The sequence below is a fragment of the Myodes glareolus genome, chromosome 22 (assembly GCF_982192425.1).
Source record: "Myodes glareolus chromosome 22, mMyoGla1.1, whole genome shotgun sequence".
In the NCBI taxonomy this organism is placed as follows: domain Eukaryota; kingdom Metazoa; phylum Chordata; class Mammalia; order Rodentia; family Cricetidae; genus Myodes; species Myodes glareolus.
The window spans coordinates 49,741,599-49,767,551 of NC_142047.1; the positions used below are offsets into that span (position 1 = coordinate 49,741,599).

At 53.0% G+C, this 25,953-nt stretch overlaps 1 protein-coding gene across 2 annotated transcripts; it reads right to left on the bottom strand.

The window, feature by feature from the left end:
* Nucleotides 1-1,943: 1,943 nt before the first annotated feature.
* Clmb (calcimembrin) lies at nucleotides 1,944-23,684 on the bottom strand. 2 transcript variants are annotated; one of them, XM_048437413.3, is made up of 4 exons: nucleotides 23,500-23,684; nucleotides 19,865-19,913; nucleotides 4,457-4,618; nucleotides 1,944-2,381 (listed from the first exon to the last, which is right to left on the bottom strand). In XM_048437413.3, exons 1-4 carry the CDS (start codon nucleotides 23,584-23,586, stop codon nucleotides 2,323-2,325), a joined length of 357 nt encoding a protein of 118 aa, XP_048293370.2. In that variant the 5' UTR covers nucleotides 23,587-23,684; the 3' UTR covers nucleotides 1,944-2,322. The 2 variants fall into 2 exon arrangements, with proteins under 2 accessions (XP_048293370.2, XP_085537936.1); XM_085681810.2 differs by lacking the exon at nucleotides 23,500-23,684 and adding an exon at nucleotides 20,572-20,707.
* Between the last annotated feature and the right edge of the window lie 2,269 nt (nucleotides 23,685-25,953).

A 25,953-nucleotide genomic window follows, 5' to 3' on the forward strand; every position in this document is an offset into this window, starting at 1 on the left:
CTAAACAGTGTGGAGGCAGATCGGAGAGTAAAATGGCAGCTGAACGAAGGGCAGGGTCATAGGGGAAGCAGAGACCAAGCATCCTAGTCTTCTGCCATCATGGCAAACTGAGCAGAACCCAGGCAGGCCAGGCTGGCCTGGACCCTGCTGAAAAGGGCCAAGGCAGGAGGAGAGCACCAATCAACACAAGTCAATACAGAGCAAAGGCATCCTTGAGAGAGGCACCAGAGTCTGAGCTGGGGCAGAAGGGGAGAGAGGTGAGCAGAGCAGGGGAGGACAGCCTAGTTGGGTGGTGCGGCCTTCCCTGCTTGGGGCTGCATGTGCAGACCAGAATGGCTCTGGCTGTCCGTCCCACAGTCTTTGGGTATTTGCAAATGTATGATCTTTCTGGATAACAATCTTGGATAATTTCTGGATAACAATTAACAATACTTGAAGTTCTGTTAAAATCAATGCTATAGTCATTGAGACCTAAGTCAGATTTTTCAAAATTAGTAAACAAACTTAAATTTTTTATTTTTTATTACTGTACTACTTTGAGACAGTCTTACTGTGTATCCCTGGCTAGCCTGGAACTTGCAGTGTAGACCAAGCTGGCCTCTACTCCGTTCCCCCAAGTGCATGTACTGCTAACACTCAGCTCAGACGTGTGTGTGAGTTCTCTCTTTCCACTATGTGAGTCCTGGAAGTCTAACTCAGGTCACTGTGCTGGATGGGGTGGCAAGTGCCCTTACCAGCCAAGCACTTCACCAGCCCACAAGCAATTTTGACTCAGACTATTGGCGCTATTGCTGTAGTCTGAAGGTTGGAGTCCCTTCAAAATCATGTTGGAGCCTAAATAGTCAACAAGGTGGGATTCAACCATAGTCAATACTATTATATGGCTGTCGCCAAACACTAAAGTTGAGGGAAGATCGGCTTGGGCTCCGGGTGACCTGGGACTCACTCAGGCTGGGTTACACATGCACCCTCTTGTAGTACCGCCTCAGAAGCCTCGTCCCCTTACCTGCATGTCCTAGGCCCACATCCCTCTCCAAGCAATGCACCTACCAACCTCAGACCCCCCGCTGCATCAGGCAACACCTGCACCCCTCTCGGAACAATGGGTCAAATTTCCCCTCCCCTGGATTCCCCACCAAACTTGGATACTTGGATATTTCCTATTCAGACATCTTGGTCCTAGGGTAGGAGGGTCAGTCCAACCTGAACTAGTTTTGGGTACGTATGCAAAAGAAAAAAAAAAAAGCAAAACTATATCCCCAAGTGAGCTTTTAGAGAAAATCTGTTCGCCATTTTATGTTTATGCATAAAATTAAACTCAATTGCATTATGAGAAAGAAATGTTGCATAGTAGAAAAAGATTATCTGACCTAAACCCCGAACAAAACAGAAATCTAGGGCTAGGGGGATGGCTCAATGATTAAGTGCACTGGCTGCTCTTGCAGAAGACTCAAATTAGGTTCAGGACCCACATGGTGGCTCCTGTAACTCCATCTGTTAACTCCAGTTCTAGGAGATCCAATGCCCTCTTCTGGCCTCTGTGGGTACTGTCTGTATGTGGTGCTGAGACAAACACTCAGGTATATATATATACCTGAGTATTACAAAGAAAACAGAAACAACCCTCACAGATGTCCCTCAGTAAGTAACCCTACCTCTCACGCTGCTGCACTCAAGAAAGGAAACACCAAATGGTAAGGGAGTCCCTTGGGTCTTCACCGACCATGGGCAGTCCTTGCAATGTGCTCCCAGCTTGCCTGTCACTTCCTTTAAATAACATTCCCAGGCTGCTTCGTGATCTCTGTGGGCCTTTTATTTCCGCTCCTTGAGAAAAGGCCAAGAGTGTGGACACACTGCGCTCCCAGCCTTAACTGCCTGTGATGTCCTCCTTGCCTTCCACCCTGGCGAGGTAGGCACCCCCGGACCCAAGAAGCAGGACTCCATAAGTCACAAAGGTGCTTTATTTTATAAATCTCGCTCAGGACGTGGGTTCTGTACCTGTAAAACAACTTGTAAAAAACAGAGGCTCTGCTCTGGCGAGAAGTCCTTGTGTGCTGTGACCTTGAGGGCCAGGGTCCATGGTCGCAGCGGCTGGAGGGCAGGGTCACCTCCTCTTCACCAAACTGGGGTCTGGGTTGGCGAGAACACGGAGGTAACAGATGTCTGCTCCACTGGGGCCAGAGCCCTGCTGTGTTCCTCTGGCCACTCCTGTCTTGGTCCAGGGCCCTCATTGAGCTGCTCGGGTAGCCATGTCCCCAACACCTGGGGCAAGGGGCAGTGAGGCAGGAAGCTGCCACACAGGTCCGACCACCTGGTGACTTCTCAGGCTTCAGGGTCCAACTCTCCATCATCCTGATAGGACATCGTCTCATCCATCCAGACTAGGAGAGAGGGATCGGCATCAGGAAGAGTTCACCCTAAGAGGTCCTCTGCCAGCTTCCCTAGGCCTAACATTCTCCGCCTCAGGTTACTACCCCAGGACACCTCAAGGTAGCATGAGTCACCAAAGGCTGAGAAAGACCCCCCCCCCCCCGGTGCTTCAGGTCCCCCGCCACCTAGGTCCTCCTGGGAACTGGGAGAGATCAGAAATTCCTCAGGATTCCTGGAGTAGGTATCAAGGCTTCCCATCTCGCAGGGCCCTGGCCCAGTCTAATGTTTCTCTCAGTAGCTTCAATAGCACAGCCATGTGCAGGGCCTGAGGTCAAGAGACCTCCGTCTCTTCTTGTCGTCCCCAGACAGAGGATGACATGGAGGCTTAGGGAAACTTACAGAAGCACATCTGGAAACTCAGTGGAACCAAAGTGTGGGTTCGAGAGGCTGTGTGGGCCACCTCTCTGAACCCATGCTCCCCACAGCTGTCCAAACTTAGAAGGAACTTCCTCCAAGGTTCAGGAGTCTCCTAAGCACTCAGTTTTAGCCTGAAATGTCACCTCACAATGTTGTAGGGGTAAGTATAGACCTTGGGAACTTTCCAGAAGGGGAACTGCGGCCCAGAGAGAAGTGTCCTTGTGGTGAAGCTGAGGACCAGGTCTCTGATGTCCTCTCTGGGTCTGCCTGGACACTAGCTGTGAGGCAGAGAAGCCATGGGTGGGAGCCTGGCTCTTCTTCCACCTTGCTGTGTGCCCTCGGGTGAGTCACTGGCCTTCTCTGGATCCCTTTCTTTCCCCTTCTCTGAAGCAGAGCTACAGCCCTTAGTGTGTGAGTGAGAAGTAGCGGGTGTGCACCCACCACGTAACCTGGGGAACGCCACGAAGGAGGGTGGGTACTGTGGTTTGGCTGGGCCCTGTGTGCTGGAAACTTGGCCCTCGGTGTGGAGATGCCGGGAGCTGGCAGGTCCTTACAGGGGGCGGCCTGATGAGGTAACTAGTGTGGCTGCCCTCTGCAGGGATCCAGGGTGGGTCTCTGGGATCTGAGCTGGTCCTCTCCTGAGAGTGGAAAGGAACAAAGGTGGTTCTGCCCTCCTGCCAGATTCCTACGGCTCCCTGGGATCTATTTCTTTGGGGCCTGCTCCGCCACAATGTCACCCAGCCCTAGGAGACTCAATGGAGTTTCTACATCAGTTTGTTCATCAGCTTCTGTGAGCCTCGGTTTGTCCGTCTGTAGTCAAGGGGCGAGATCTACACTAAGTCTATTCCTGGCACCTGTGAGAAAGTGATCCATTTCCTCAGATGGGCCACCAGCCACAACCATCCCCACCACCAGCCTTCTTCTCCCCTTCGTTGGTGGAGATAGACAGAACCCAGGGCCTCGAGAACTCCACCACTGAATATAAGCAACCCTTTATTTTGTGTTTGAGACAGGGTCTGGCTAAGTTGCCCAGGCTGGCCCTGAGCTTTCTTTGGAGCTCAGGGGGTCTTGAACTTGTGATCCTTCTGCCTTAGCTTCTTCAACAACTGGGATTGTGGACCTGCCTTGCCAGCCTGCCTGACTCAATGTATCTCCGTTCAGTGCACAAGAGAGTCTATCTGCCAGCTCCGAGGGCATCAGCAGGAGGCAGATGAGACACCAGTCTGCACTCCCACCCTGTATTCTGGCCAGGAACATTTCATTTCTTCCCTTCCCTCATATCTAGAAGACCCAGGACAGCCATAGCCTGGCGTGGGGCTGTTTCCCAGTCTTTCCTGTTGTCCAAGCTGCTACAGCCAGTACCATGGAGGACAGGACACCCTGCTGTGGGCAGGGATGGTGCATCTCTCAGTTCCGGTGAGTGGCTAAGATACGGCACGTGGGCCAGCCCAGATGAAATCCATCATCCTCCTGGTTGCCAGCAAGGACTGCTCACACAATTGCCCAACAAGCTACATCTAGCTAGGGCTGGCATCATGACAAAGGGCCCAGAATGGAGCAGTCAGCGTTGACCATACATTAACAAGCTCAGGAGGAGATGGGAACCAGGTCAGGCCATGGCACGAAAGGGATCCTGGGAGCAGTCTTCTGCATAGCGGTGTTGCCTCACCTGGCTGCTGGGAGTCCCTGGGAAGCACCATGCCCGTCGGCGTCGGGGGCGTAATGATGATGTTGGGGACCCTCAGGTGCTTGTTGTTCAGCACAGGGGCCTCGTCATGGTGGTTGCCATTGTTGTTGGTGCTGCTGCTGCTGCTGACACACATCTTAAAGCCTGAGGGATACGGGATATGAGAGAGAGAGAGCATCAGGCCCTCTGGGTGGTACCTGCCAAAGTCAGTCCCTTTGCCTTACTCTGAAGAGTGGCCACACTCCACAAAGGGACACTGCCATTCTCACCGCACAGAGAGGGAAACTGAGACTCAGAAAAGGGAAACGTATCCCCAGCCTTGCACAGTTCCATGGGGGCACCGAGCTCTGTCTGTCCCTAGAGATATGCATGGGAGTGGTGGCCTTTGAGTGGCATCTTCTCAGGTATGAGCAACATTTCCCAAGGTCTGTCCCCCGGAACATCTGACCTTCTGAGATGCTCCAGGAAGGGGCCTCATAGTGAGTTTGGGAACCATATATATTTGTGGCTGACTCCCATCTACTTTATCCTCCTGCTGGGCACTCACAACTCCGCCCGTCAAAGGCTCTGAGGAGTCCTGCATGAGGAAAAGACGTGGGTTGTGGTTTGTTTGTTTGTTTTCATCTGTGAGGTGAGATCTCATTATAGCCCAGGCTAAGGCTAGCCAGGAACTCGCTCAGCACATAAATGCAAGGCGATCAACCCTCTTACCCCAACCTTCCCAGCGCTGGAACAGTGGGCACGAGCTACCACAGGCAGGGTGAAAAGGTTTCCCTCTTTTAAGTTTAGGTTTATTTATCCTATTTTATATTTTTGAAAGTCTGAATAAATATCTGCAAACCAAGTGCCTGGTACCCATGGAGGTTTCAAGGCTGTGAGATGCCATGGATGCTAGGTACTAAAATCCAGGTCCTCTGGGAGGAGCAACGAATGCTCTTACCCACTGAGCCGTCTCTCCAGCCCTAGTGGAGAGACAGTTTTAATTTGACCTAACCCAAGGCTTCCCAAACTTAAGATGACCTTAGAGTCCCATCTGGAGGGGCACCTGTTCACACCTAGAACCAAGAGTCACGAAGTCCTTCAGCCTCTTCACACTTTTGCAGATGCCAGTCTCATGCCTGATATACACTTTCTTCTTTTGCCAGGGGAATGAGCTCCTATCCATCCCTCAAAAGCTAGCATAGCATGCCCATCTTCGGGAAAGACGGCTCAAGCTATGAACTCATGACCTCTTTGACCTGTCTGTGCTTCATTTAGTCACAGGAGCGGAGAGGGGAGCTCTTATCTCTGCTTTTGCTGAGGGCACCTAGAGTAGCTACCATTTCCTTATTGGTCCCCGAGCCCAGCACAGTTTGGAGCAGAGTAAGTAACAGTTTTAAATTTACATTAAATAATCAAAACCTTCAGAAGCCTTTGAACTCCGGGGTCCTGTCTTGACTCCAGAGAACACCAGATTGCGGGGAGTAGAGGAAGCCCTGTGTGAATGTGTATTGTTGATGTGGGCACAGCCACGTGACCCACCCCAGTACCTGAGATCCACAGAAATGGCAAAGCCTCCCTGGGTCTGAGGACGAAGGGTGATAGCATCCTCCTTCTCCCAGATGTTTACAGTTCAGATGTTGCTCCCCTACAGAGACCTGGCACTGAGACCAGCTAACCCTTCCTTACTCCGTACATAATAAATGCACCTGGTTTCCCTGCTGCAGTTACATTGTAGCTATCTCCCATCCGAACAAGCACAGCCCACCTCATTCCAGGTTTTCTGTCTGTGTGTCTGTCCTCCCTTCATTCCCACTTGGTCCCAATTAGCTTTGAAGGACCAAGCCACACAGGATGAGAAGGGGACAATTAGTTAAAAAAAATAATCACTGAGTCCTGAGTGATTGTCTCTACCACATTCCAGGTAAGCCCTGGCCACTATCACGATGTCCCCAAGCTGTGGTGCTTCGGTCCTAGCGGGGAGGGGACTCAGGGACTCATTCTAAAGAACAGAATGGCAGAAGTGTCAGTTCTTGTCCTGCCTTGGGCTGCTGGCTGTGTGGGAGGTCAGACACTGTCCCTGGAAGACACCAAGTGCACCAGGTCTTTGAGATCATGTTTCTTACAGCCGGACACGGTGGAGGCATGCTCGGAGGTTGAGGCAGGAGGATTAGGAGACCACAATTAGCCAGGAGACACAATAAGACTGTCTCAAGAAATGAAAGCTAGCTGGGTAGTAAGTAGAGGCAGCACACGCCTTTAATGCCAGCACTCAGGAGGCAGAGGCAGATGGATCTCTGTGAGTTTCCACAACAGTCAGGGCTACAGCCAAAACTCACTCTGTCTACGGGGTGGGGTGGGGGAGCAGGAGATGGCTCAGTGGTTGAACACTGGCTGCTCTTCCAGAGGACCAGGGTTAAATTCCCAGGACTCACATAGCAGCTCACAGCTGTTTGTAACTCCAGTTTTAGGGGATCGGACACCCTCACACAGCTATACATGCAGATAAAACACCAATGCACATATAATAATTAAAAAAGAAACAACAACAATCACAACAAAAAGAATAACATACACGATTTTAGCCTTGTCTCAAAAAACCAACCGAAACAAAAACCAAAAAGAATTGTTGCTAACTCTGACCCCAGCAGGTCGGGGCCACAGGGGAGCATGGTAGGCTGGGAGCAGGTGCCCGGCTTTGTCTGGCTTCTGTCTACCACCTAGCTCTGCATGAAGGGCTGTGAATCCCCCGAATGTCTGTCTCAACCGGTGGCTGAGAAGCCCAGATGTACATTTCCCTTCAAGGCAGAAAGGAAAAGGAGCCCCTGAGACATCTATTGGCCTCCACAGTGTTGTGGTCTTCGGAAAAGGCACCCAGTGGTCTCTATATCACTACCCTCAACCTGCAGTGATCCAGGGCTCCAGGAAGGACAGAGGTCTGTAAACATGCCACCACATGGTAAGGCCATGCCCAAGCCCAATAGTCGTCTCACGGGTACCGGGGCAGTACTTGTTCAAGTCACCTTGGAGAACTGAACAAGACATTGACCAGTCAAGAGTCACCTTGACCCTGGCTAATAAACCATACCCAACAAATGGCATTTTAGCTAAAACCCTGTCCTGTCTTCTCCTTCTTTTGGTTTGAGACAGGGTCTTTCTATGTATCTCAGGCTTCACAAACCCCCAATCCTCCTACCTCAGCTTCCTCAGTGCTGGGATTGCAGGCACGAGCTCCCATAACCTCCCAATATGCAAATCTAGCGCTGATGCAATCCAACCCACAGTGGAATAGGGCATTGAGGCTCAAGGGGCTTCCTGTTGGGGAAATTATTTTAAGGGGTATGACTTTTGTTTTTTGTATTTAACTCTGTGAAGCTGTGATTCTTTACCTGTCTAAAACACCTGACGGTCTTAAGAGCTGAATGGCCAATAGCAAGGCCAGAGAGAAACATAGGCGGGCTGGCAGGCAGAGGACAAATATGAGAAATCTGTGAGTCAAAGGATCTGGAAACAAGAGAGGAAGGAGGACTTTAGGGACCAGTGACACAGGCAGACAAGGAGTAAGAGGGAAAGAAAAAGGTATACAGGAAGAAAGATAAAAACCGGGCTGGAGAGATGGCTCAGAGGTTAAGAGCATTGCCTGCTCTTCCAAAGGTCCTGAGTTCAAAATCCCAGCAACCACATGGTGGCTTGCAACCATCTGTAATGGGGTCTAGTGTCCTCTTCTGACCTGCTGGCATACACACAGACAGAAGATTGTATACATAATAAATAAATAAATATTTAAAAAAAAGAAAGATAAAAGCCTTGAGGCCAAAGATAGATGGGACAATTTAAGAAAAGCTGACAAGAAACAAGCCAAGCTAAGGCCATGCATTCATAACAACGGGTAAGCCTCCATGTGTGATTTATTTGGGAGCTGGGTGGCAGCCCCCCAAAAAAGTCAAAAGAGGAACAAGTAAAACCACCACAGCAGCTTGCCTGACACATGTCAGCATCCCGCATTCACCCTGTGCGTTTACTGTCACACGGTGGGAGGGGTCAGAGAGGGGTCAGCACCATCTGTGACTCCACGGACGGGATGGTCAGGTGTTCATGCCCTGTGACCAAGTGTGACATGTCTTGGTGAGGTCCATCGATCCTTCTAGCAATCACAGGGGTGTTTGGGGAGCAGCTGGCTAGGCAGGGTGGGTGACCTCGTGCAAGGGGGTGGGGCTGGAATTAGCAACTAGCTTCTTCACTTAGGAGGGCGCCACCTGCTGGCCACTCAGCCACCAGTACCTTAAGTAACAACTTCTTAAGTCTCTCCCGGGAGAAGTCTCCAGACAGCTTGGAAGATAGCCAACAGAAGCCACGACCAATGAAGTCACAGCTCAAAATCCCCGCAGGAGGCAAACCTCTGTGGAGCAGCACTCGCCTCTCATGTGATCCAAATTCAGGTCGCTCCTCCCCGCCGGCCTCCAAGAAGGAGCCCAGGGGCAGATGACCTGCCAGCTGGTGCTCCAGGCCTCATCGGCCTGCTCAGTGAAGCTTTCCGTCTGCCGGAGGCGGAGTGAGAGAGAGCTCACTCCACTTCACCCTTGGCTTTAGTTTTGTCTCCTCACAGCGTTCCTTTCTCTACTGACAAAATCAGAAGCCAAACCTATCCATTTCTGTAGGAAAATAGTCACCATGGCGACTAGTGTGTGGCCAGTGTGATCCTCTCCTCCTCACCCCCCCCCCACTTTCACCCCATGTCACCCTGGGACCTGACAAACTCCTGGCAGTGCCTCAGACCCTTCCCCCGGACCTGCAGAATTCCTGGCTGAGACATTCTAGCACGGTGGTGTCACGCAGGAGCCAGTGTGGGAAACAGTCCTACAGGAGGTGGCTTCTAGGGTCCAAACCTCCCGAGGCTGACACAGTCTTTTCCCCTCAGTTCACAGCTCTCTCTGCCAAGTGCCACCCGACCATTACACGGATGTGGAAGCTGAGGACCGGAGAGAGCAATAACTTGCACACGGCTGACCAGCTGGTACGAGGCAGCTGGGGTCCCTAAGCCGGAGACTGGACATCGACTCCCAGTGCCGATTTTCCTGTCCCTGGAAATCATGAATAACAGAGCATGCAGCTCCCTGCACAGAGCCTGCAGTAACTACCTTGGCAGCAGGCTGTCACCTACAGCGCTCTGCCTCTGTGGATGGTGACGACCAAGGACCTTATGGTGATGACAGGGCACGTGCCCATCCTGATAAAGTTCTATTTATAGGCAGCCAACAGGTCCCAGTTGAGTGCCTGTGGCTGGTCAGTTCCTGTTGCCTTCCGTCCAGGATGATCCCAGGAAGTGGGTCTAGGACAAGGCTGACATCCAGGGAGACAGCAGAGTCCCACAGCCTGGGCATGGTCATGCCAACCTTACATCTGGGAGCAGAGCCTGACCATGTGGGTGGTGTGCACATCTGGGCCATTTGTATGTGACTGGATGAAGGGGCTTGGGGATCCGGCTCTGGCCTGGCAGTCCTGTCCCTATGGCTTCCAGAGACCTCAACAAAAGACGGATCACCCCACAGTGACAGAGGAGCCTCCCACTCCCACTCGAACTCCTTCCTCACCCCCACCCCGCCTCCGACACAGTAATCACACTCATTAGCAGGGCCTGGAGCTTGAGGACGGAGCCCACAGCTTACGCTGGAAGTCTCCGGGGCTCAGTGAGCCCAGGAGAGACGCTGGAGGAGGGAGGGGGGAGGAGGGAAGGGGGGAGGAGGGAGGAGGGAGTGTAAGCAGGCAAGATGAAGGGAGACTGGGAGAAGAGATGAGAGGGAAGAGGGGGAAGGAAGAAGGGAGAGGGAGGGACAGGTCCCTGGCCCCCTCAGCCCTGTTGTGCAGCCTCTGGGCAAAGCTCTCCAGAGGATTAGGCAACAGTGAAGATTAAAAAACAAATGCCAGTCACCCTGGGAGTCAGAGCTGTTATCTGTCAATTCTGGGACTGCCTCAGGCGATCAGAAGCCTGTTTCCAGGGGGACAGGTGAAGTGGGGCACAGACCAGGGAGCCAGACATGGACTAGGTCTGGAGCCTGGGCAGGAGGCCTTCATGCGTTGTGCCAAGCACTGGGGTTCCCCCATCTTGAGCTTCCTTCTACACACCACCTCAGTCAACCAGACCCCGCAGTCACAGCCTAAGCTGCCTTCGGAGAAGCTGAGACACAGCTAGGCAACGAGCTAACCCTGCCCTCTGCTGGTTGTGGCTGGGGCGATCCCGTGGCTGCTTGTGGGCTTCTCTGAGAAGTTTCTTTTGATTCTGAACCAGGGCTTCCCATAGCCAAGGCTGGCCTTGAACTCCTGCCCCTCCTGCCCCCAACTCCCAAGTACTGGGATTGCGGGTGTACCCCACCACACCCAGTTTTCTTCCTCCTCTTCCTCTCTCTCTTGGGCTTTCACTCTGGGGGATTTAACAGTTTACCTGGGAATCTCCCCGCCCCCCCGCCCCCCAAAGGGGCCGAGTCTCTGCCCGGGTCCTGGCTGTCTATAAAGCTTCCTGGAGATTCACAGTCAGGGTTGGAAACCCTTGAACTAGGGTGACTGTGGAAACGGGTGGCTTGACTCTCTGGCTCTCTGAGCCTTGATTTCCCTGGCTATAGAAACTATACACACATGGATGGCACGGCCTGCCTGGGGGACACTAAGCTGGTTGCCATCTCCCTACCAAGCCAGCCAGCCTCCTGTTGCAGCCTCCCGAGGTGAGGAGAGCCTGTATGTTCACTGTCTCTATCCTCACACCAGAGGGAACTAGGATCATAGGCTGTCTAGAGGAGGCAGGGCCTCTTGTGACTCTAAAACCCTTCCTGCTTCAGCCCCAGGTTTCATTCTTTAAAGCTTGGGGCCAGGTGAGCTCACAAGGTACCTCCCCTCCCTTCAGCATTCCCCAGACCTCCCCAGGCCTGAACAGTCAGTTTCAGGCTGCCCCTTAAGACAAGTTACTGCCCTGAGCAGGCATGATGGCTTGCAGGCGCCCTCTACTGGCTCGCTGTAAAACAGCACCCTGGCTCGTTGCGAGCTTGTCCAGCAGCCTCTCCCTTGCTACAGAAAAACCAACTTCCACACACAATGGCTCTGCTCCAACCTCCTGAACCCTGTGCAGCATGAGATGAGACAAACAGCTGGGCTTCAATCCACCTGGGCAGTGGGCCCACCCGTTTCAGCCTCTGTCTTCTTCTCTGCTGGGGGTGGGGTACATAATGACCCCACATAGGGGCCAGGCCAGCAGCTCTCTACTTGTGGATCAAGACCCCAGGTCAAACGACCCTTTCCCAGGGGTCGCCTAAGACCACTGAAAAACACAGGTATTGACATCACAACTCATAGCAATAGGTAGGAAAATTAGTTATGAAGTAGCAATGAAAATAATTTTATGGTTGGGGGAGTCACCGCAACCTGAGGAATTGTATTAAAGTGTCGCAGCATCAGCTGGAGAATCACTGAACTAGACTGTCTGTCATGAACTCTATGCCAGGCCACTCAAGCGAGTAGCCCCAGAGCTGGTCCTCTAATGTACCGCCCAGGAGCACCAGATATTACTAACGTCAGGCAGTTTACTCTTCAGCGTTTCATCAAACCAACCAGTATCAGGCCCCTGGTATGGCGTGTCACCCACGTGAAGAGGCTCTATCGTTCTCTGAGTACAACCAGGTTGGGTGCTAGACAGAACAGTACTGGTTCTAGAAGTGGCAATTCAGCTTAGCAGGTAGACAGCTTGCCCAGCCCCAACACCACGTGGTTTGCTGAGCATCTGTAATCCCAGTACTTGGGACATGGAGGCAGGAGGAACAAGAGCTTAGTCTCAACATGGCACCCAGGAAGCCCTGGAGGAGCACAGGCCCCGACAACGGGCATTCTCTGGGCACCCACTGTGTGCCAGGCAGTGCTCTGTGTGCTGGCTCCACAACTGAGAGCAAAATGACCCCCACCCGACGTTTCTCTGCTTGCCCACAGAGCCTTTCCTGCCTTCCACTCCAGGGCCCAGCAACAGAAAGAGTGAGAATTTTTTTTTCTTAGCTAGCCAATATGCTACAAATCTCCCCCACCTTATTCTTGTTTTCCCAAGCCCTGGGCATTCCTGAAGCTCTGTCACATGCTTCCCCTTTGTACCAATTAGGCAACCATGTCTGAGAACGAGGTGAAGCTCCCAGCAGTGGGGTGAGACACGGCCCGGCCTACCTCAGAATAAAAGCCAGCGAGTGAACCTGTCCTGCATGTGTTCATTTCACCACCCCCTTTTCCTAAAGCAGCTGCCAAGTGACCCTCTTACTCGCGTGTCCTCCCCACGAATGGGTCACAGGAATTTCAGGGTCTGCCTGGGGAGAGAAGGACGGCTCTGGGAGCCGAGCACTTCACTAGGAGGGGCTGCCATGTGAAGATACAGAGAGGTCACATGGATCTGATGTTGGGTCCTGAAACTCGGAGTCTGGTCACAGAGGGACAAGGACAAACAACAGGCGTTGGTGGCTGGAGGGGAGCCGGTGAGAGTTCAGGAGGCTGCTGGGGCTGGGGGTGGGGGACAGTCAAAGCCGCAGGAGGGACGGAGAAGAGGGCACTGGGGCAGAGATGCAGGGGCTGAGCAGGGGCAGGGCATGCTGGAGAAAGCACAGGGTCAAGGCCTGTGAGAGATCCAGACACGTAATCCTCATTCTCCTTCACTGTTTATAATTCCCACCGTGGGGAAAGCCTAGCGTTACTACAGATTCAGCAATGGCCGGCGGCGCTGGCAGTTTTCACCTTTTCAGGGCAGCCTGGGCCCAACAGAAATGGTTTTAAGTCTCTTTTCAATTAAGGGAAAAGCTCCTGCTTGCGTCAGGGACCTGCAGCGGGAGCTTGCACTGGGTGGAGCCTGTGAAGAGGCTGCCAGGGAGTTCAGGCTAAGGGCTGACCTCCTGCCTGCACCCTGCACACCCAGCAACCAGTCCCAGCCATCTTGCAGGCCCCCCAGGGAAGGCTGCTGCGGTCTCAGCTGTGGAGAGCAAGGGTTCAGTGCAGGAGACAGGGTCTAGCCTGGACTCATCACTGATCAGCTCTGGCCCTTTCTCCTGGCCCTCAGTCTGTCAACTCTACGATGGACACAGGAGGCCGCCCTATGGAAGTGACCATAAGAACTTAGCCACAGGAAACAAGCAAAGCCAGACTCATGGCACACATCCGTCTTCCCTGGATGAAGAGCAGACACTTGTCACCCTCACTTGGGAGGGAAAGGCAGGAGAATTATTCTGTTCGCTCTGTAGACCAGGCTGGCCTTGAACTCATAGAGATCTACTTGCTTCTGCCTCCCAAGTGCTGGGATTAAAGTAGTGTGCTTTACTTGCTTAAGTGTGGCTCGCTTGCTTATTTCTTGAGATAAGGTCTTGCTCTACTGTGCAGATCTTGAATTGATCTTCCCGCCTCTGCCTCCTGCATGCTGAGATGGCAATGTGCATGGTCACCACAGCCCACTCCATGGGGCTTTTCTCTGAAAAAATTGTGTGTGTGTGTGTGTGTGTGTGTGTGTGCCCATCCGTGCATGCATGTGTGTGTGTGTGTGCCCATCCGTGCATGTATGTGTGTGTGTGTGTGTGTGTGCCCATCCATGCATGCGTGTGTGTGTGTGTGTGTGTGTGTGTGTGTGAGAGACATTGTTCTTGGTAATGACCCAGATGTGTTCATGGCCTGGAGCAGGTACCTGACAGTTGCAGGTTTCCTGTTCATACACCAGGAAGACTGGGGCGACAAAGCCCTGAAAACATCAAGGGCCCAGTGTGTTAGAACAGAACACTAAGGTGTTAGGGACATGCTGGGGGAGTGGCTGTGCAGAGCTGTGGGCAGGTTTGTGACACACGGACGGTGTACACGCGTCAAACCGTTAAGGGACACAGGACACACGGTGTTGTCAAACTGTTAAGGGACACAGAGGGAATATTCTTTTGGAGACAATGTTTCTCTGTGTAGTTCCTGCTGGTCTCAAACTACCCCTGTGAAATTACTACCCACTCTGCCTCAGAGTGCTGGTATGCAAGGCCTGTGCCACCACACTTGGCCGAAAATATTCTTTAAAAATGGGGGAGGAAGGGGCTGGAAAGATGGCTCAGCGGTTAAAAGCATTGCCTGCTCTTCCAAAGGTCCTGAGTTCAATTCCCAGCCACCACATGGTGGCTCACAACCATCTGAAATGAGGTTTGGTGCCCTCTTCTGGCCTGTAGGCATACATGTAGACAGAATATTGTATACATAATAAATAAATAAATATTTTTTTAAAAAATGGGGAAGACAGCTCAGGGGGCAGAGCGCCTGACCGCTCCGCCCAAGGACCGGAGTTCGATTCCCAGCCTGGCACCACATGTAGTTCTGTGACCGGCGGCCTGCAGAACAACCCCGACACAACACAGTCTCCCACCATCCACCGTAGATCTGCATAGAGTAGTAGGCAAAAAAAAAAAAAAAAAAAAAAATGGGGGAGGAATGCTGGACAGTGGTGGCTCACGCCTTTAATCCCAGCACTCGGGAGGCAGAGGCAGGCGGATCTTTGCGAGTTTGAGGCTGGCCTAGTCTACAAGAGCTAGTTCCAGGATAGACTCCAAAGCTACAGAGAAACCTGTCTCAAAAAAAACTAAACAAAATAAATAAATAAATAAAATGGGGGAGGAGCGAGGTGGGCTCGGGAGGAGCAGGCTGGCTAGCCTCCTGACCCAGGTTGAGTCTGGGTAGATACACAGCAAATGGAGGGCTGACTTCTGAGTCTGGGGTGGCTTCAAGCTGAGGGTCCTCACTAAGTGGCTCCAGCAGACAGGGGTGAGGTGGCACCGGCGATTAGGGAGGGCATCTGTCCTAATTCCTGAGGCCATCGGGTGCTGCTGAGGCTTAGTTTAAGCACTGGTGACAAGGGAGACAGGAGGGCTAAGTCCTAGCGGGCAGGGGCTCACGGGAAATGAGTCTGGAGTGCTATGCTGAGCCAGGCCCTGGGGTGGCAGGATGCTGTGCTGTGCAGTAGAGGGCAGCTGCCCTGGGCTGCGTGCATGCTCTGGATAAGGAGCTGAGCCGCTCTGGAGCTCTGATGTAGCCTGGCGCTGGGAGCCTTACAAAGATTAGCTGGGAACAGCTGAGCCCCAGAGGGCAGTCTTGGGAATGGAGGGACAGAGGACCTAGGTGGGTCCCGGCTGGGTCCCTTGCCTGTTGCCCCATGAGTGACTCACCCCCTCCACCTCTGGGGTGAATTGGCTCAGGGTGAATCCAGCCTTTTTAGAACAAGGTGTCGGAGGTTTAATCAGTCTGAGGACCTCACAGAGGCAGCATCCTGGAACCGGGTGGACTGAGTCCAACAGCTGTGCACTCAGAAGCGAAGGGGAAGCTAAAGGGGGGGGGGAGCTAAATGAGGACAGAGAAGACAGAAGGGCTGCCTGAGGGTGGAGGCGGCTGATGGAGTGGCTAGAGCAAGGCTTCTGGAAGAGTCCAAATACAGCCTGGGCCAAAGCTGTGTGATCTCAGGGTAGCTGGACTCCCTCTCTGGGCTCCAGCTTCCTTGTCTTGGAGACAAATGACTTAATCCATATGGAATTCACAGACAAGAGCCTTTCCCAGGCTAAGCCCCCAAGTAAAACAGCCATTTATTGTCATTTGACCATTCTGACTCCTGGAATATATTCCATACAAATTATCTTCATCACCATCACTCTTGTGCCAAAATATCCTATATGGCTGACTTAAATATGCAACCGTGTAGAACTCAAAGCCATCCTTGGCTACAAAGAACTTGAGCTAGCCTGGGCTCTACATGAGACCGTGTCTCAAGGAAACAAAACAGACAGCACACAGCCCCACAGAGTCAAACCTGTGGCTGCACTGGAGCAGGCCACACAGGAAACGGAGCCATGAGTAGGCCTGTGTGGACAACGCCACTCTGCACGTCGTGTGTGTGTGTGTACACGTGGTATGTGAGAAACCAGGCTCCACCATGGTGGGTCTGGGCTGGTAGGTAAGTCTCGGCTTCATTACCTCCAGGGACCAAGGCTGGGTAGCTGGAGGCAGGCCAAGGTCCAACACACCCAAAGCATGCAAGGAAAATTATATGAGGTGACACCTTGGAGGGACCCTTTGCAAAGTTTCTGTTCCAGGGGCCCTTGATGCACAGTGTGGCTTTCAGGCTTGTGGTGGGGCAGGATAGAGGTGGGTCCTGTTGGAGAAATAATCTAGGTCTAGGGTTGAACCATCTTGGACATCCTGATATAACCAGGCAAGATCTCTCTGATGCGTGGGAGAGAAAGAAAACGTGTCCCATCCTGCTGGACCGTGGACTACAGATTTTTTGTTGAGACAGGGTGACAGCACAGCCCAGACTGGCCTGGGACTATGTTGCCCAGGCTGGCTTCAAACTTGCAGAAACCCTCCTGCCTAAGCCCCACGAATGGCGGAATTTCAGGTACATACCTGGTTGGATCTTAAATTCTCCTAAAAGGCACACGTGTCATAGTCCTGGGCCCCAGGCCATGAGAATAGTTGTAAAAAGCTAACCCAGTGGGAAGTTAGGTCATTGCGGACATGGCCTTGAGGTATACACTCTAGGACCGCGGCTTCTGCCCCAACCCCTTCTAACTTCCTAGCAGTCATAGTTGGGCATCTCATTCTTTCTTTTAAAACTTATGTGCACTGGTGTTTTGCCTGCATGTGTGTATGACGGTGTTGGGTACCCTGGAACTGGAGTTAGACACAGTTGTAAGCTGTTATGTAGGTGCTGGGAATGGAACCCGGGTCCTCTGGAAGAACAGCCAGTGCTCTTTACCCCTGAGCACCTCATTCGCAGCACTCCACAGTCCCTAGCCACGGGCCCAAAGTAACCATGGAATACTCTGAAACCATGGGTCGCAATAAACCTTTCGTCTCGGCACCTTGTTCTTCTCAGTTATATTGTGGCAGTAACGCAAAGCTGGCTGGCAATCCACACAACGAACCATCCGGCCGCTACGACACAGATGCATGCCACAACACACTGAGCCTGAAAAATGCAATATTCAGTGAACAGAGCCAGGCAAGAAACTGGTCCACACTGTTGTGCAGTATTTGTTTACACTGTGTGAAGGCGTGTCACTGTGATTGGTTTAATAATAAAGAGCTGAATGGCCAGTAGCTAGGCGGGAGAGGATAGGTGGGATTTCCGGGAAAAGAGAGGTGTTGGGATGAATACAGATGTGCAAGAGATGCCAGCAAGACACTGAAAAAGTCAGACAGAGGAGAGGTAACCAAGTCATGTGGCAGAACATAGATTACTAAAAACAGGTTAAGTTATAAGAGCTAGTTGGGAGCCGGGAGGTAGTGGCACACGCCTTTAATCCCAGCACTCAGGAAGCAGAGGCAGGAGGATCTCTGTGAGTTTGAGGCCAGCCTGGTTGACCTACAAGAGCTAGTTCCAGGGCAGGCAAAAAAGAGACACAGAGAAACCCTGTCTTAAAAACAAAACAAAACAAAACAGCAAAAACAAAAAAAAGAGCTAGTTGGGAAAAAGCCTAAACTAAGGCCAAGCTTTCATAATTAGTAAATAAGTCTCTGTGTTGTTATTTGTGAGCTGGGGTGGTGTCAAAGAAAAGTCTGACTACACCATGCCTATGAGCGCTAGATTCTCTAAGAACCCTGAGGTCCACATACACAAGGCATTAGAGTTGTTGACACTATAGAGAAGTAAGTGCAGGATGTCAGGGGCCCTGGCCACACAGTGGCAAGGCAGTCTATATCCCTAACCTGTGTACTCACTGGTCATCAGAGCGCCAGCTCTGGAGCCAGGCTGCCTTGGGAGCAGCACAGTACTCCCCTTGCTAGCAGTCCTGGTGGAGCTGTCAGTCAAGATGCCCCCACCCTCCCAGGCCAAGGCACAGACCTCATTTGGGTCAATTAAGTGCTATCCTATATCTATCCCTGCCCCCCACCCCACTCCCAAAGTGAGAGGAAGCTCAGGAGACATCCATCCACTCCTTCCCAGACTTTGCAGTTCTCCTGGGAGAAGAGTTCTCTCTTTCTTCCCAGAAGTTCGTCTTGCTCATCTTAACTGCAATCAATGCTTTAGCTAGTACTCAGAGACCTCAAGTCTCCTAAGACCTGGAAGTAGGGGCTGGAAAACTCAGGGAACAGAAGGGCGCAGAGATGAAATCATCAGGGGAGCCTGAGTGCTCGGAGTCTGGTACTTCTGAACACCCCACAGCCATATCCTGTTGTGACCCCACTTTAAGGAAATCAAGGCTGTTGTTCAGGTCTCCAGAGCTTTGAACAGATTAAGGAACACAGACCTGAGCAGACTGATCTTGGAAGGCAGAGGTGCATGGGAAGGCTGGGGAGGGGAGCCTGGGGTGGGCAAGGAGGGGAGCCTGGGGTGGGCAAGGAGGGGAGCCTGGGGTGGGCAAGGAGGGGAGCCTGGGGTGGGCAGGGAGGAGAACCTGGAATTCAGGCCAGTGGCTCAGCATGTGGGGTAGTGACGTGTTTGGCAGTAGCCATCAAGAAAACACACTGGGCTGGGCAGTGGTGGAGCATGCCTTTAATCCCAACACTTAGGAGGCAGAGACAGGTGGATCTCTGTGAGTCTAAGGCCAGTCTGGTCTATGGAGTAAATTCCAGAACAGAATTGTTACACAGAGAAACCATGTCACTCTCTCTCTCTCTCTCTCTCTCTCTCTCTCTCTCTCTCTCACACACACACACACACACAAAACAATTAAAAAAGAAAGAAAGAAAGAAAGAAAGAAAGAAAGAAAGAAAGAAAGAAAGGAAGGAAGAAAGAAAGAGAAAACACAGCAGACAGTGAGAACTAGGGCTGGGATGGCCCGGGAGAGCTCTGGGAACAGACGGAGCCATAGCAAGCTGGATGCCAACAAGCAGTTGGGGATGGGGCCTATGGTACCTTGCATGGCTGTCCAGGGCAAGGCTGGACTTCAAGGCTGGGAGATGGGGGTGGGGACCATGCCTGTGTCATAGGGGGATTTCAGGACAGAGGTCTGTGCTGCCTCCACCAATACCTCTCACTGATTCTGCCCGCTTCTAGAACTTTCTGATGGCCTTTCTTTTCTCCTAGTACAAACCAAACTGACCTCTTGCCTGGATAATGGCAGGTATCAGCGTGTCCTGGGAAGCAGTTACCCAAGTTATGCCTGGCTTCTTGCTCAGGCTTTCCCCTTCCTAGCTACCCTCTTTTTGGGGGACTTTCCCTCGCCTGAGAGAAAGTTGAAGCCCTAGGGCACAAACCTCTGGTGAAAGAAGGCCTGGAAGAGGTCACAGAGGCAGACTAAGCATTTACAGAGTACCTACTATATATACGAACTGCCTTTCTCGGCCAGTACCCCAGGCCTCTGTGTCCCCCCGTACTATCTCCACCCCAGTCTCCCCCTTTTTGCCCCCCCAGCCCTCTTGCCTCCAGCACCCCACACTCTGTCCTACCTTTCAGACAGGAGGGCTTCAGCCCCATGGTGGCGTCACCTCTGCAGGCCTGTGAAGAAAGGAGAGCACTTAGAGAGAGGCGGAGGATGTCATTGTCCTGGCCACGCGTGGCCAGGCCTACTTGGCCAGCTGGGCACACAACAGGAAGCAGAGGTAGAACAAGCCAGCTGTGAGGTCACAGTGCCTGCTGACCACATCTGGGCTGAGTGTGTGCTGGGGCAGAGGGCTGCTGTCCAGGAAAGTTCAGGCAAGCTGGTCAGGGTTGAGGGCGTGGAAACAACCCTGCAGTCTCTCCTTTCAGGGGCCACAGGACAGTGGTCAGCTTGAGGGATGGAGGACCCACAGACTGGGGGGCAGATGAAACCTGCCACAGCAGGCAATCTCTCTATTTTATTTATTTATTTATTTATTTACTTACTTATTTATGTTTTTTCGAGACAAAGTTTCTCTGTAGCTTTTGGAGCCTGTCCTGGAACTAGCTCTTGTAGATCAGGGTAGCCTTGAACTCACAGAGATCCGCCTGCCTCTGCCTCCGAGTGCTGGGATTAAAGGTGTGCGCCACCACCGCCTGGCCAATCTCTCTATTTTAACAGGTGCTCTGCTGACTTTTCAAAGTTTCTAGTCGTTGGCCACAATGTCTACTTCATTCATTGGGGCTCCGGGGATAGAACCCAGGACCTTGTGCCTAGTGGGTATGCCCACAGTACCTGAGTAGGGATGACAGCAGTCCGAGTGATAGGCTCCAGGCTGGAGGTGGGATGCCTGGATCCCACTCGGGTGTGGACCTGCGACTGGCCTGAGCGGGGCCTCTTCACTTTCTCCTTGGCACCTTGGCTACTTTGCCCATAGTTCTGATTCCGACCCCAGCTGTCATGAGTGGAGGAAATGAAGACTAAGCAGGCAGCTGGGCTGGGAGCCCCCTTGGCCATGGCGCTGCCCAGCCACCTCTCCTAGGAGAACTACCCTGCCAAGAGAGGCTGAGTCACAGTGGCACGGTGCCCCACCTTCTTAACAAAGCCCTGCTTTAACAGGCCGGGCAGGAGCAGCCCGACCATGGGCTTAGCGCATGGACCTGAGAGGTTAGAGGAGGCTGGGCAGGCTGGTCCCCAAGCTCCCACGTGGAGCTGTTTCCTGCTTCAAGCAGGATGGGCACACCCACATCTGGGTTTCTACCTTGCTTAGGAAAGTCACTTCATTTGTGTGACAGAACAAGAATTCTTTCTTTCTTTCTTTTTAAATATTTATTTATTTATTTGTTTATCGTATGTACACTATTCTGTCTGTGTGTATGTCTGCAGGCCAGAAGAGGGCACCAGACTTCATTACAGATGGTTGTGAGCCACCATGTGGTTGCTGGGAATTGAACTCAGGACCTTTGGAAGAGCAGGCAATGCTCTTAACCACTGAGCCACCAGCTCCTCCTTCTTCCTTCCTTCCTTCCTTCCTTCCTTCCTTTCCTTCCTTCCTTCCTTCCTTCCTTCCTTCCTTCCTTCCTTCCTTCCTTCCTTCCTTTCTTCCTTCTTTCTTTTTGGTTTTTCGAGACAAGGTTTCTCTGTAGCTTTGGAGCCTGTCCTGGAACTAGCTCTTGTAGACCAGGCTGGCCTCGAACTCACAGAGATCCGCCTGCCTCTGCCTCCCAAATGCTGGGATTAAAGGTGTGTGGCACCATGCTGAGAACGGTGCTGGCTGTGTGGTACCTCCCCAGCCAAGGCCAGAGAGGCCAACAGTCCCGGTTTCCCACCAGCCTGCTGCTGCCTGCTCTGGGCCACCTTGTGGCACTCACACCCCACTCTCTCCACACCATCAAAAACATCTGCTAAACACTAAAGCTGACCGTGCAAGAGAGTGTCCCGTGTTTTCTGTAGCAGCCAAGATTGAACATGGAGGGTGGGATGGGGTGAGGGGAAGATGGCTCAGTTGCTAAGAGCATTTATTTCTCGTGCAGATAACCTGGATTCTGTTCCCAGCATCCCACGGTAGCTCACAACCATCTGTAACTCCAGCTCCATGGGATCTGGTGCCCTCCAAGGGCACCATGCATGTATATGGGGCAGACACGCATGCGAGCCAAAATGCTCATGCACATAAAAATTAAAAAAAAAAAAACCCAACTTTTTTTCTGAAAGATTGGACACAGAGACATGGGAGAGATGGGTACTGAGACCTTAGTGGCTATTATTATGAACCCAAGGCTGTGTGGGGCCTGGGAGAAGACTGAGTTTCTTTGGATTGGGCTCTCTATCAGTCTCTATGGTGGGCTCATTTCCCATGATTCTACAGGGCTAGCCTGGCTTTCCCTTCCCTGGATGAGAGCCATTTCCTGTTACCTCGAGGCCAACACTTGGCCTTATCTACCCTCCCACCTCAGTTTCCTGCCTTTAAAATGGGGACAAGAAGAGGCTTTGGTTAGAGGGCTGGTGTGAGTGTGAAAACAGAAAGCGCAGGCCTGGCACGGGCCTACTGCTGGCTAAGCACTAACATCTCAGCGTCCTCAGCCCAGGAGGACGAGTGGAGTCTCCCGAGTGACCTACACCTCCCTAGGGGAGGCACACTCCTGCCTGGTGTGTGCCCACCAGCTGAGGCCTTCCAGGGACAGATTAGACACAGCTTTCCAGGCCTTGGGGCTGGTGAAGGGATTAAGTCTTTCCATAAATACACTGCCTCTCTCCTGTGCAAAGGACCCGGACCCGGGGGAGGGGCACCAGGACAGGACCAGTCTACACTGTGGCCTGGATAGGAAAGGGGTCTGGACAGGTAAGGGGTGCTCTTAGCTGGTAGCACAACCCAAGACAGGGAGGGCTTCCTGGAAGAGTCTCAGGCTGAAGAGAGACATCAAAGACTGCCATTCCTATGAAGCAGAGCCTGGGACTCAGTTTCTTTATCTGTAAAACCGGGTGTGTTCTAACATTTCTATACTCTCTCCGGAATGACTTCTACATTGCTGTTACCCTGTTCTCTTGGCAAAGGCCAGAAGTCCCTCCTGCCCACAGAGTCCCCAAGGGGAGCTGTGGGGCCTCTTTCAAATAAGCACACCCTCCCCAGATCTGCCCGGGCCAGCCCTGCCAAGAGAAGTGCCTGCCTTGCGCGGGTCGCCCTTTGCGGTCGCGAAGCTGCTTTGATGTACTGGGCGCCCCTAAGCGAAGCAGCTCATCAATAATACATTCGAAACACTTGGTGGAGGGAAGCGGTTCCTCCCGAGGCCTCCTGCCCCCACCTCGCCAGACTGCTCCGCTACTTGACAGCCAAGCCGGGTGCACAGAGGGGCCTGAGGCTGCCACGCGCGGGACACGCCCCCGCCCAATGCCAGGCACGCGGCCAAAAGGAGCCGAGCTGGGCAGCGAAGTCTGCGGGAAGTTGTGGGACGCCTGGGGCCAAAGAGACCCCATCACTCTGGAGTCCCTACCACCTTGGGGTCTCCATAGCCCCTCCCCCCGGCGTCTTCACCCCACCCTGGGGTACCTACCCTCTGGGGTTTTGTAACCCCCGGTCTCTACGTCCCTGGTTATCCCTCCACCCCGGGATCCCCACCGTTCCTGGTCTCCACGGCTTTGGGGTCCCCTGTCCTGGGTCCCTCCCCGCGTCCCTCCCAGGTCCCGGTGCGTCCACCGTGGCGTGCACGGCGCGCGCGCACTCACCGCTTTCTGGGGCGCGCTGGGCGCGGACGCTGGTGGCCGTGCGGGACACCAGGCGACACGCCTGCAGCCGCGGACCGCGGGGGTCATGGCCCGGCCTGCTCTCCCCGCAGCAGCGCTTGCCTCGGCCCCCGCCCGGCACCTGGAGGGCGGCGCCGCCCAGGCCGCTCCGCCCCGCAGCTCGTGTTGGGCGCAGTCACAACCCCGGCTGCCGCGCCTCCCAGCCCGCCTCCCCCACCCCAACCGCGCTCCCTGCACCCGGGAAAGTTTGGGCACCGGCCGTCTGTCCCCAGTGCTGTAGAGGAAAAGGGGCGCCCAGCTCCGCCTCTCCTGCAGAGACGTAGAAGTAACGCCCCTAGCTCGCTGCTGCGGTTGGGAGGTTCAGGTGGCATTGTGACCCGCGGGCTTCCCCAGTTGCTGGGTTCTGGCATTTTAACTGGCCACGTGCCTCCATCTGCCACAGCTGGCAGAGGACCTGAAGTTTCAGGCTAAGAAGACTCTGGCTGTTACCTCCTGACTCCCTACCCCTAAGGCTAGCATCATGCTTTCCTATGTATTATTTGAAATAGGGTCTCTTGTATCCCACCCAGGCTGCCCTTGAACCCCTGATCTCTGATCTCTGACTCCCAAGTGCTGGGATTACAAACAGGGGCCAAGGCCCAGCCTTCTTTGTTTTTATATTTTCAGAGCCAGAGATAAGACATGGCTTCCCCTTTCGGGCGGTGGTGGCACCCGCCTTTAATCCCAGCACTCTCAGGAGGCAGAGGCAGGCAGATCTCTGTGAATTTGAGGCCAACCTGGTCTACAAGAGCTAGTTCCAGGACAGCCCCAAAGCTACAGAGAAACCCTGTCTCAAAAAACCAAAACCAAAAAAAAAAAAGAAAGAAAAGAAAAGAAAAAAGAAAAAAAGAAAAGAAAAAGAAAAAAGAAAAAGATATGGCTTCCCCATTCCCCCCATTCCCCCTCCTCTACAAACCCAGCAAGTGTTCGAATCACATACCCACATACTTCCAACCACAGATGTGGCTTCCAGATTTGTGTCTTAATGGCTTTCTCAGGGGCCCCTTCATGAAGCCCCACTCACCTCCCTAGATCAATTCTTTGTCACAAGCCTGTAGTTCCATGCCCACTCTTCAAGCTCCAGGTCTCCACATCTTGTGCTATTTTCCAAATCTTACAAGGGGAAACTGAGTCCGGGACAGGCGAGTGGGATTTCTGTGCTGGCTATTCAGGTCTTCATGTTCCTGCTTTGAGCTGTCACTACAACAGGTAGTGAAATTTCCGACTCTGGCTTCGTTCAGGCCAAAACGATAGGATCACATATTCTTCAGAATTTTAACAGAAGTGGGCAGGTGGGCAGGATAGCCCACGCCCCACCTTCCTCAAACAAGGTGGGAGCTGCCCCCAGCTTGAACCACCAGGGAGGTCTTGGTGTGAAGAGGGCATTCCTGGGCAGGTACCTGCCATGTCTGTCTGCAGGTGTGATGCAGGATGTGCAGAAGGCTTAGCAACTGTAGCAGGGCATTTGCTTTGGTCCCCAGCTTCCCAGCACGACATTCTCACATGAGCTTCCCAGCCCTGTTCCTTCACCCAGGGCAGGGAAGGGATGCTTTCACGCGTATGTGCACGCATATTTGATGAACATTTGCCTCCCCCATCCCCGACTTTCTTAGGGGATCCGATACCTTCCTTGAGCCAAGGTCATGTCCCCTTGGCTACTTCCTGAGCTCCAATGACTCTGTCCAGGTTTTGTCCTCTGGAGCAATGGGCAGGGCTACTCAGAACTATCTCCTCTCACAGTGACAAAGGACATATGGGAGCCCTTGAATTCCTGTCCTGGATGGTCAAGGACCTGGGTTGGCAAAATGCGGGTTCTGGTGGAGGTCAGTCTGTCTCCCAGCTTCAAACGTTCCCAGGATTTGGGTTTGTTCTTTCCTGCCAGTACTGACCCAGTGCCAACAAGGCAAGGGGTCTTGATATCACCACAGGCCTGTGACACCCGTCCAGGGTAGATGGTTGTTCTCACTTATCCTCAATGTGGTAATCTTGGTTTAGGGAGGTCATAGGCCATCCCACAAATAGAACTTCTGGACTGAACGTCTGAGTTGTCCTTAGGGAGGGAACACCAGTCATTCTGGGGGGAAAGGGGGCAGGCGGAGGACAGAGAGGAGACAGGATGATGCTCCTGTCACCTGCCTGCACTGGGATGGGGCTCCTCCACATGGCCCCTGAGAGCTTGGGTCTCAGCCCTCTGGGTTATAACTTCTCTCTCCACCTGCATGAGGCTGAGCTGCATGAGGCTCCCTGCATGAGGCTGAGCTGCTCCCCGAACATCCACCGCTGGATGCCAGCAGCACGATCCCCTGATGTCAGGAGCACCAAAACTACCTCTGTCCCTAGGGGCGACAGCTCTTAGATGAGAGCCCTCGAGTATTTTTCCAGCTGCTCTCTGAGCCA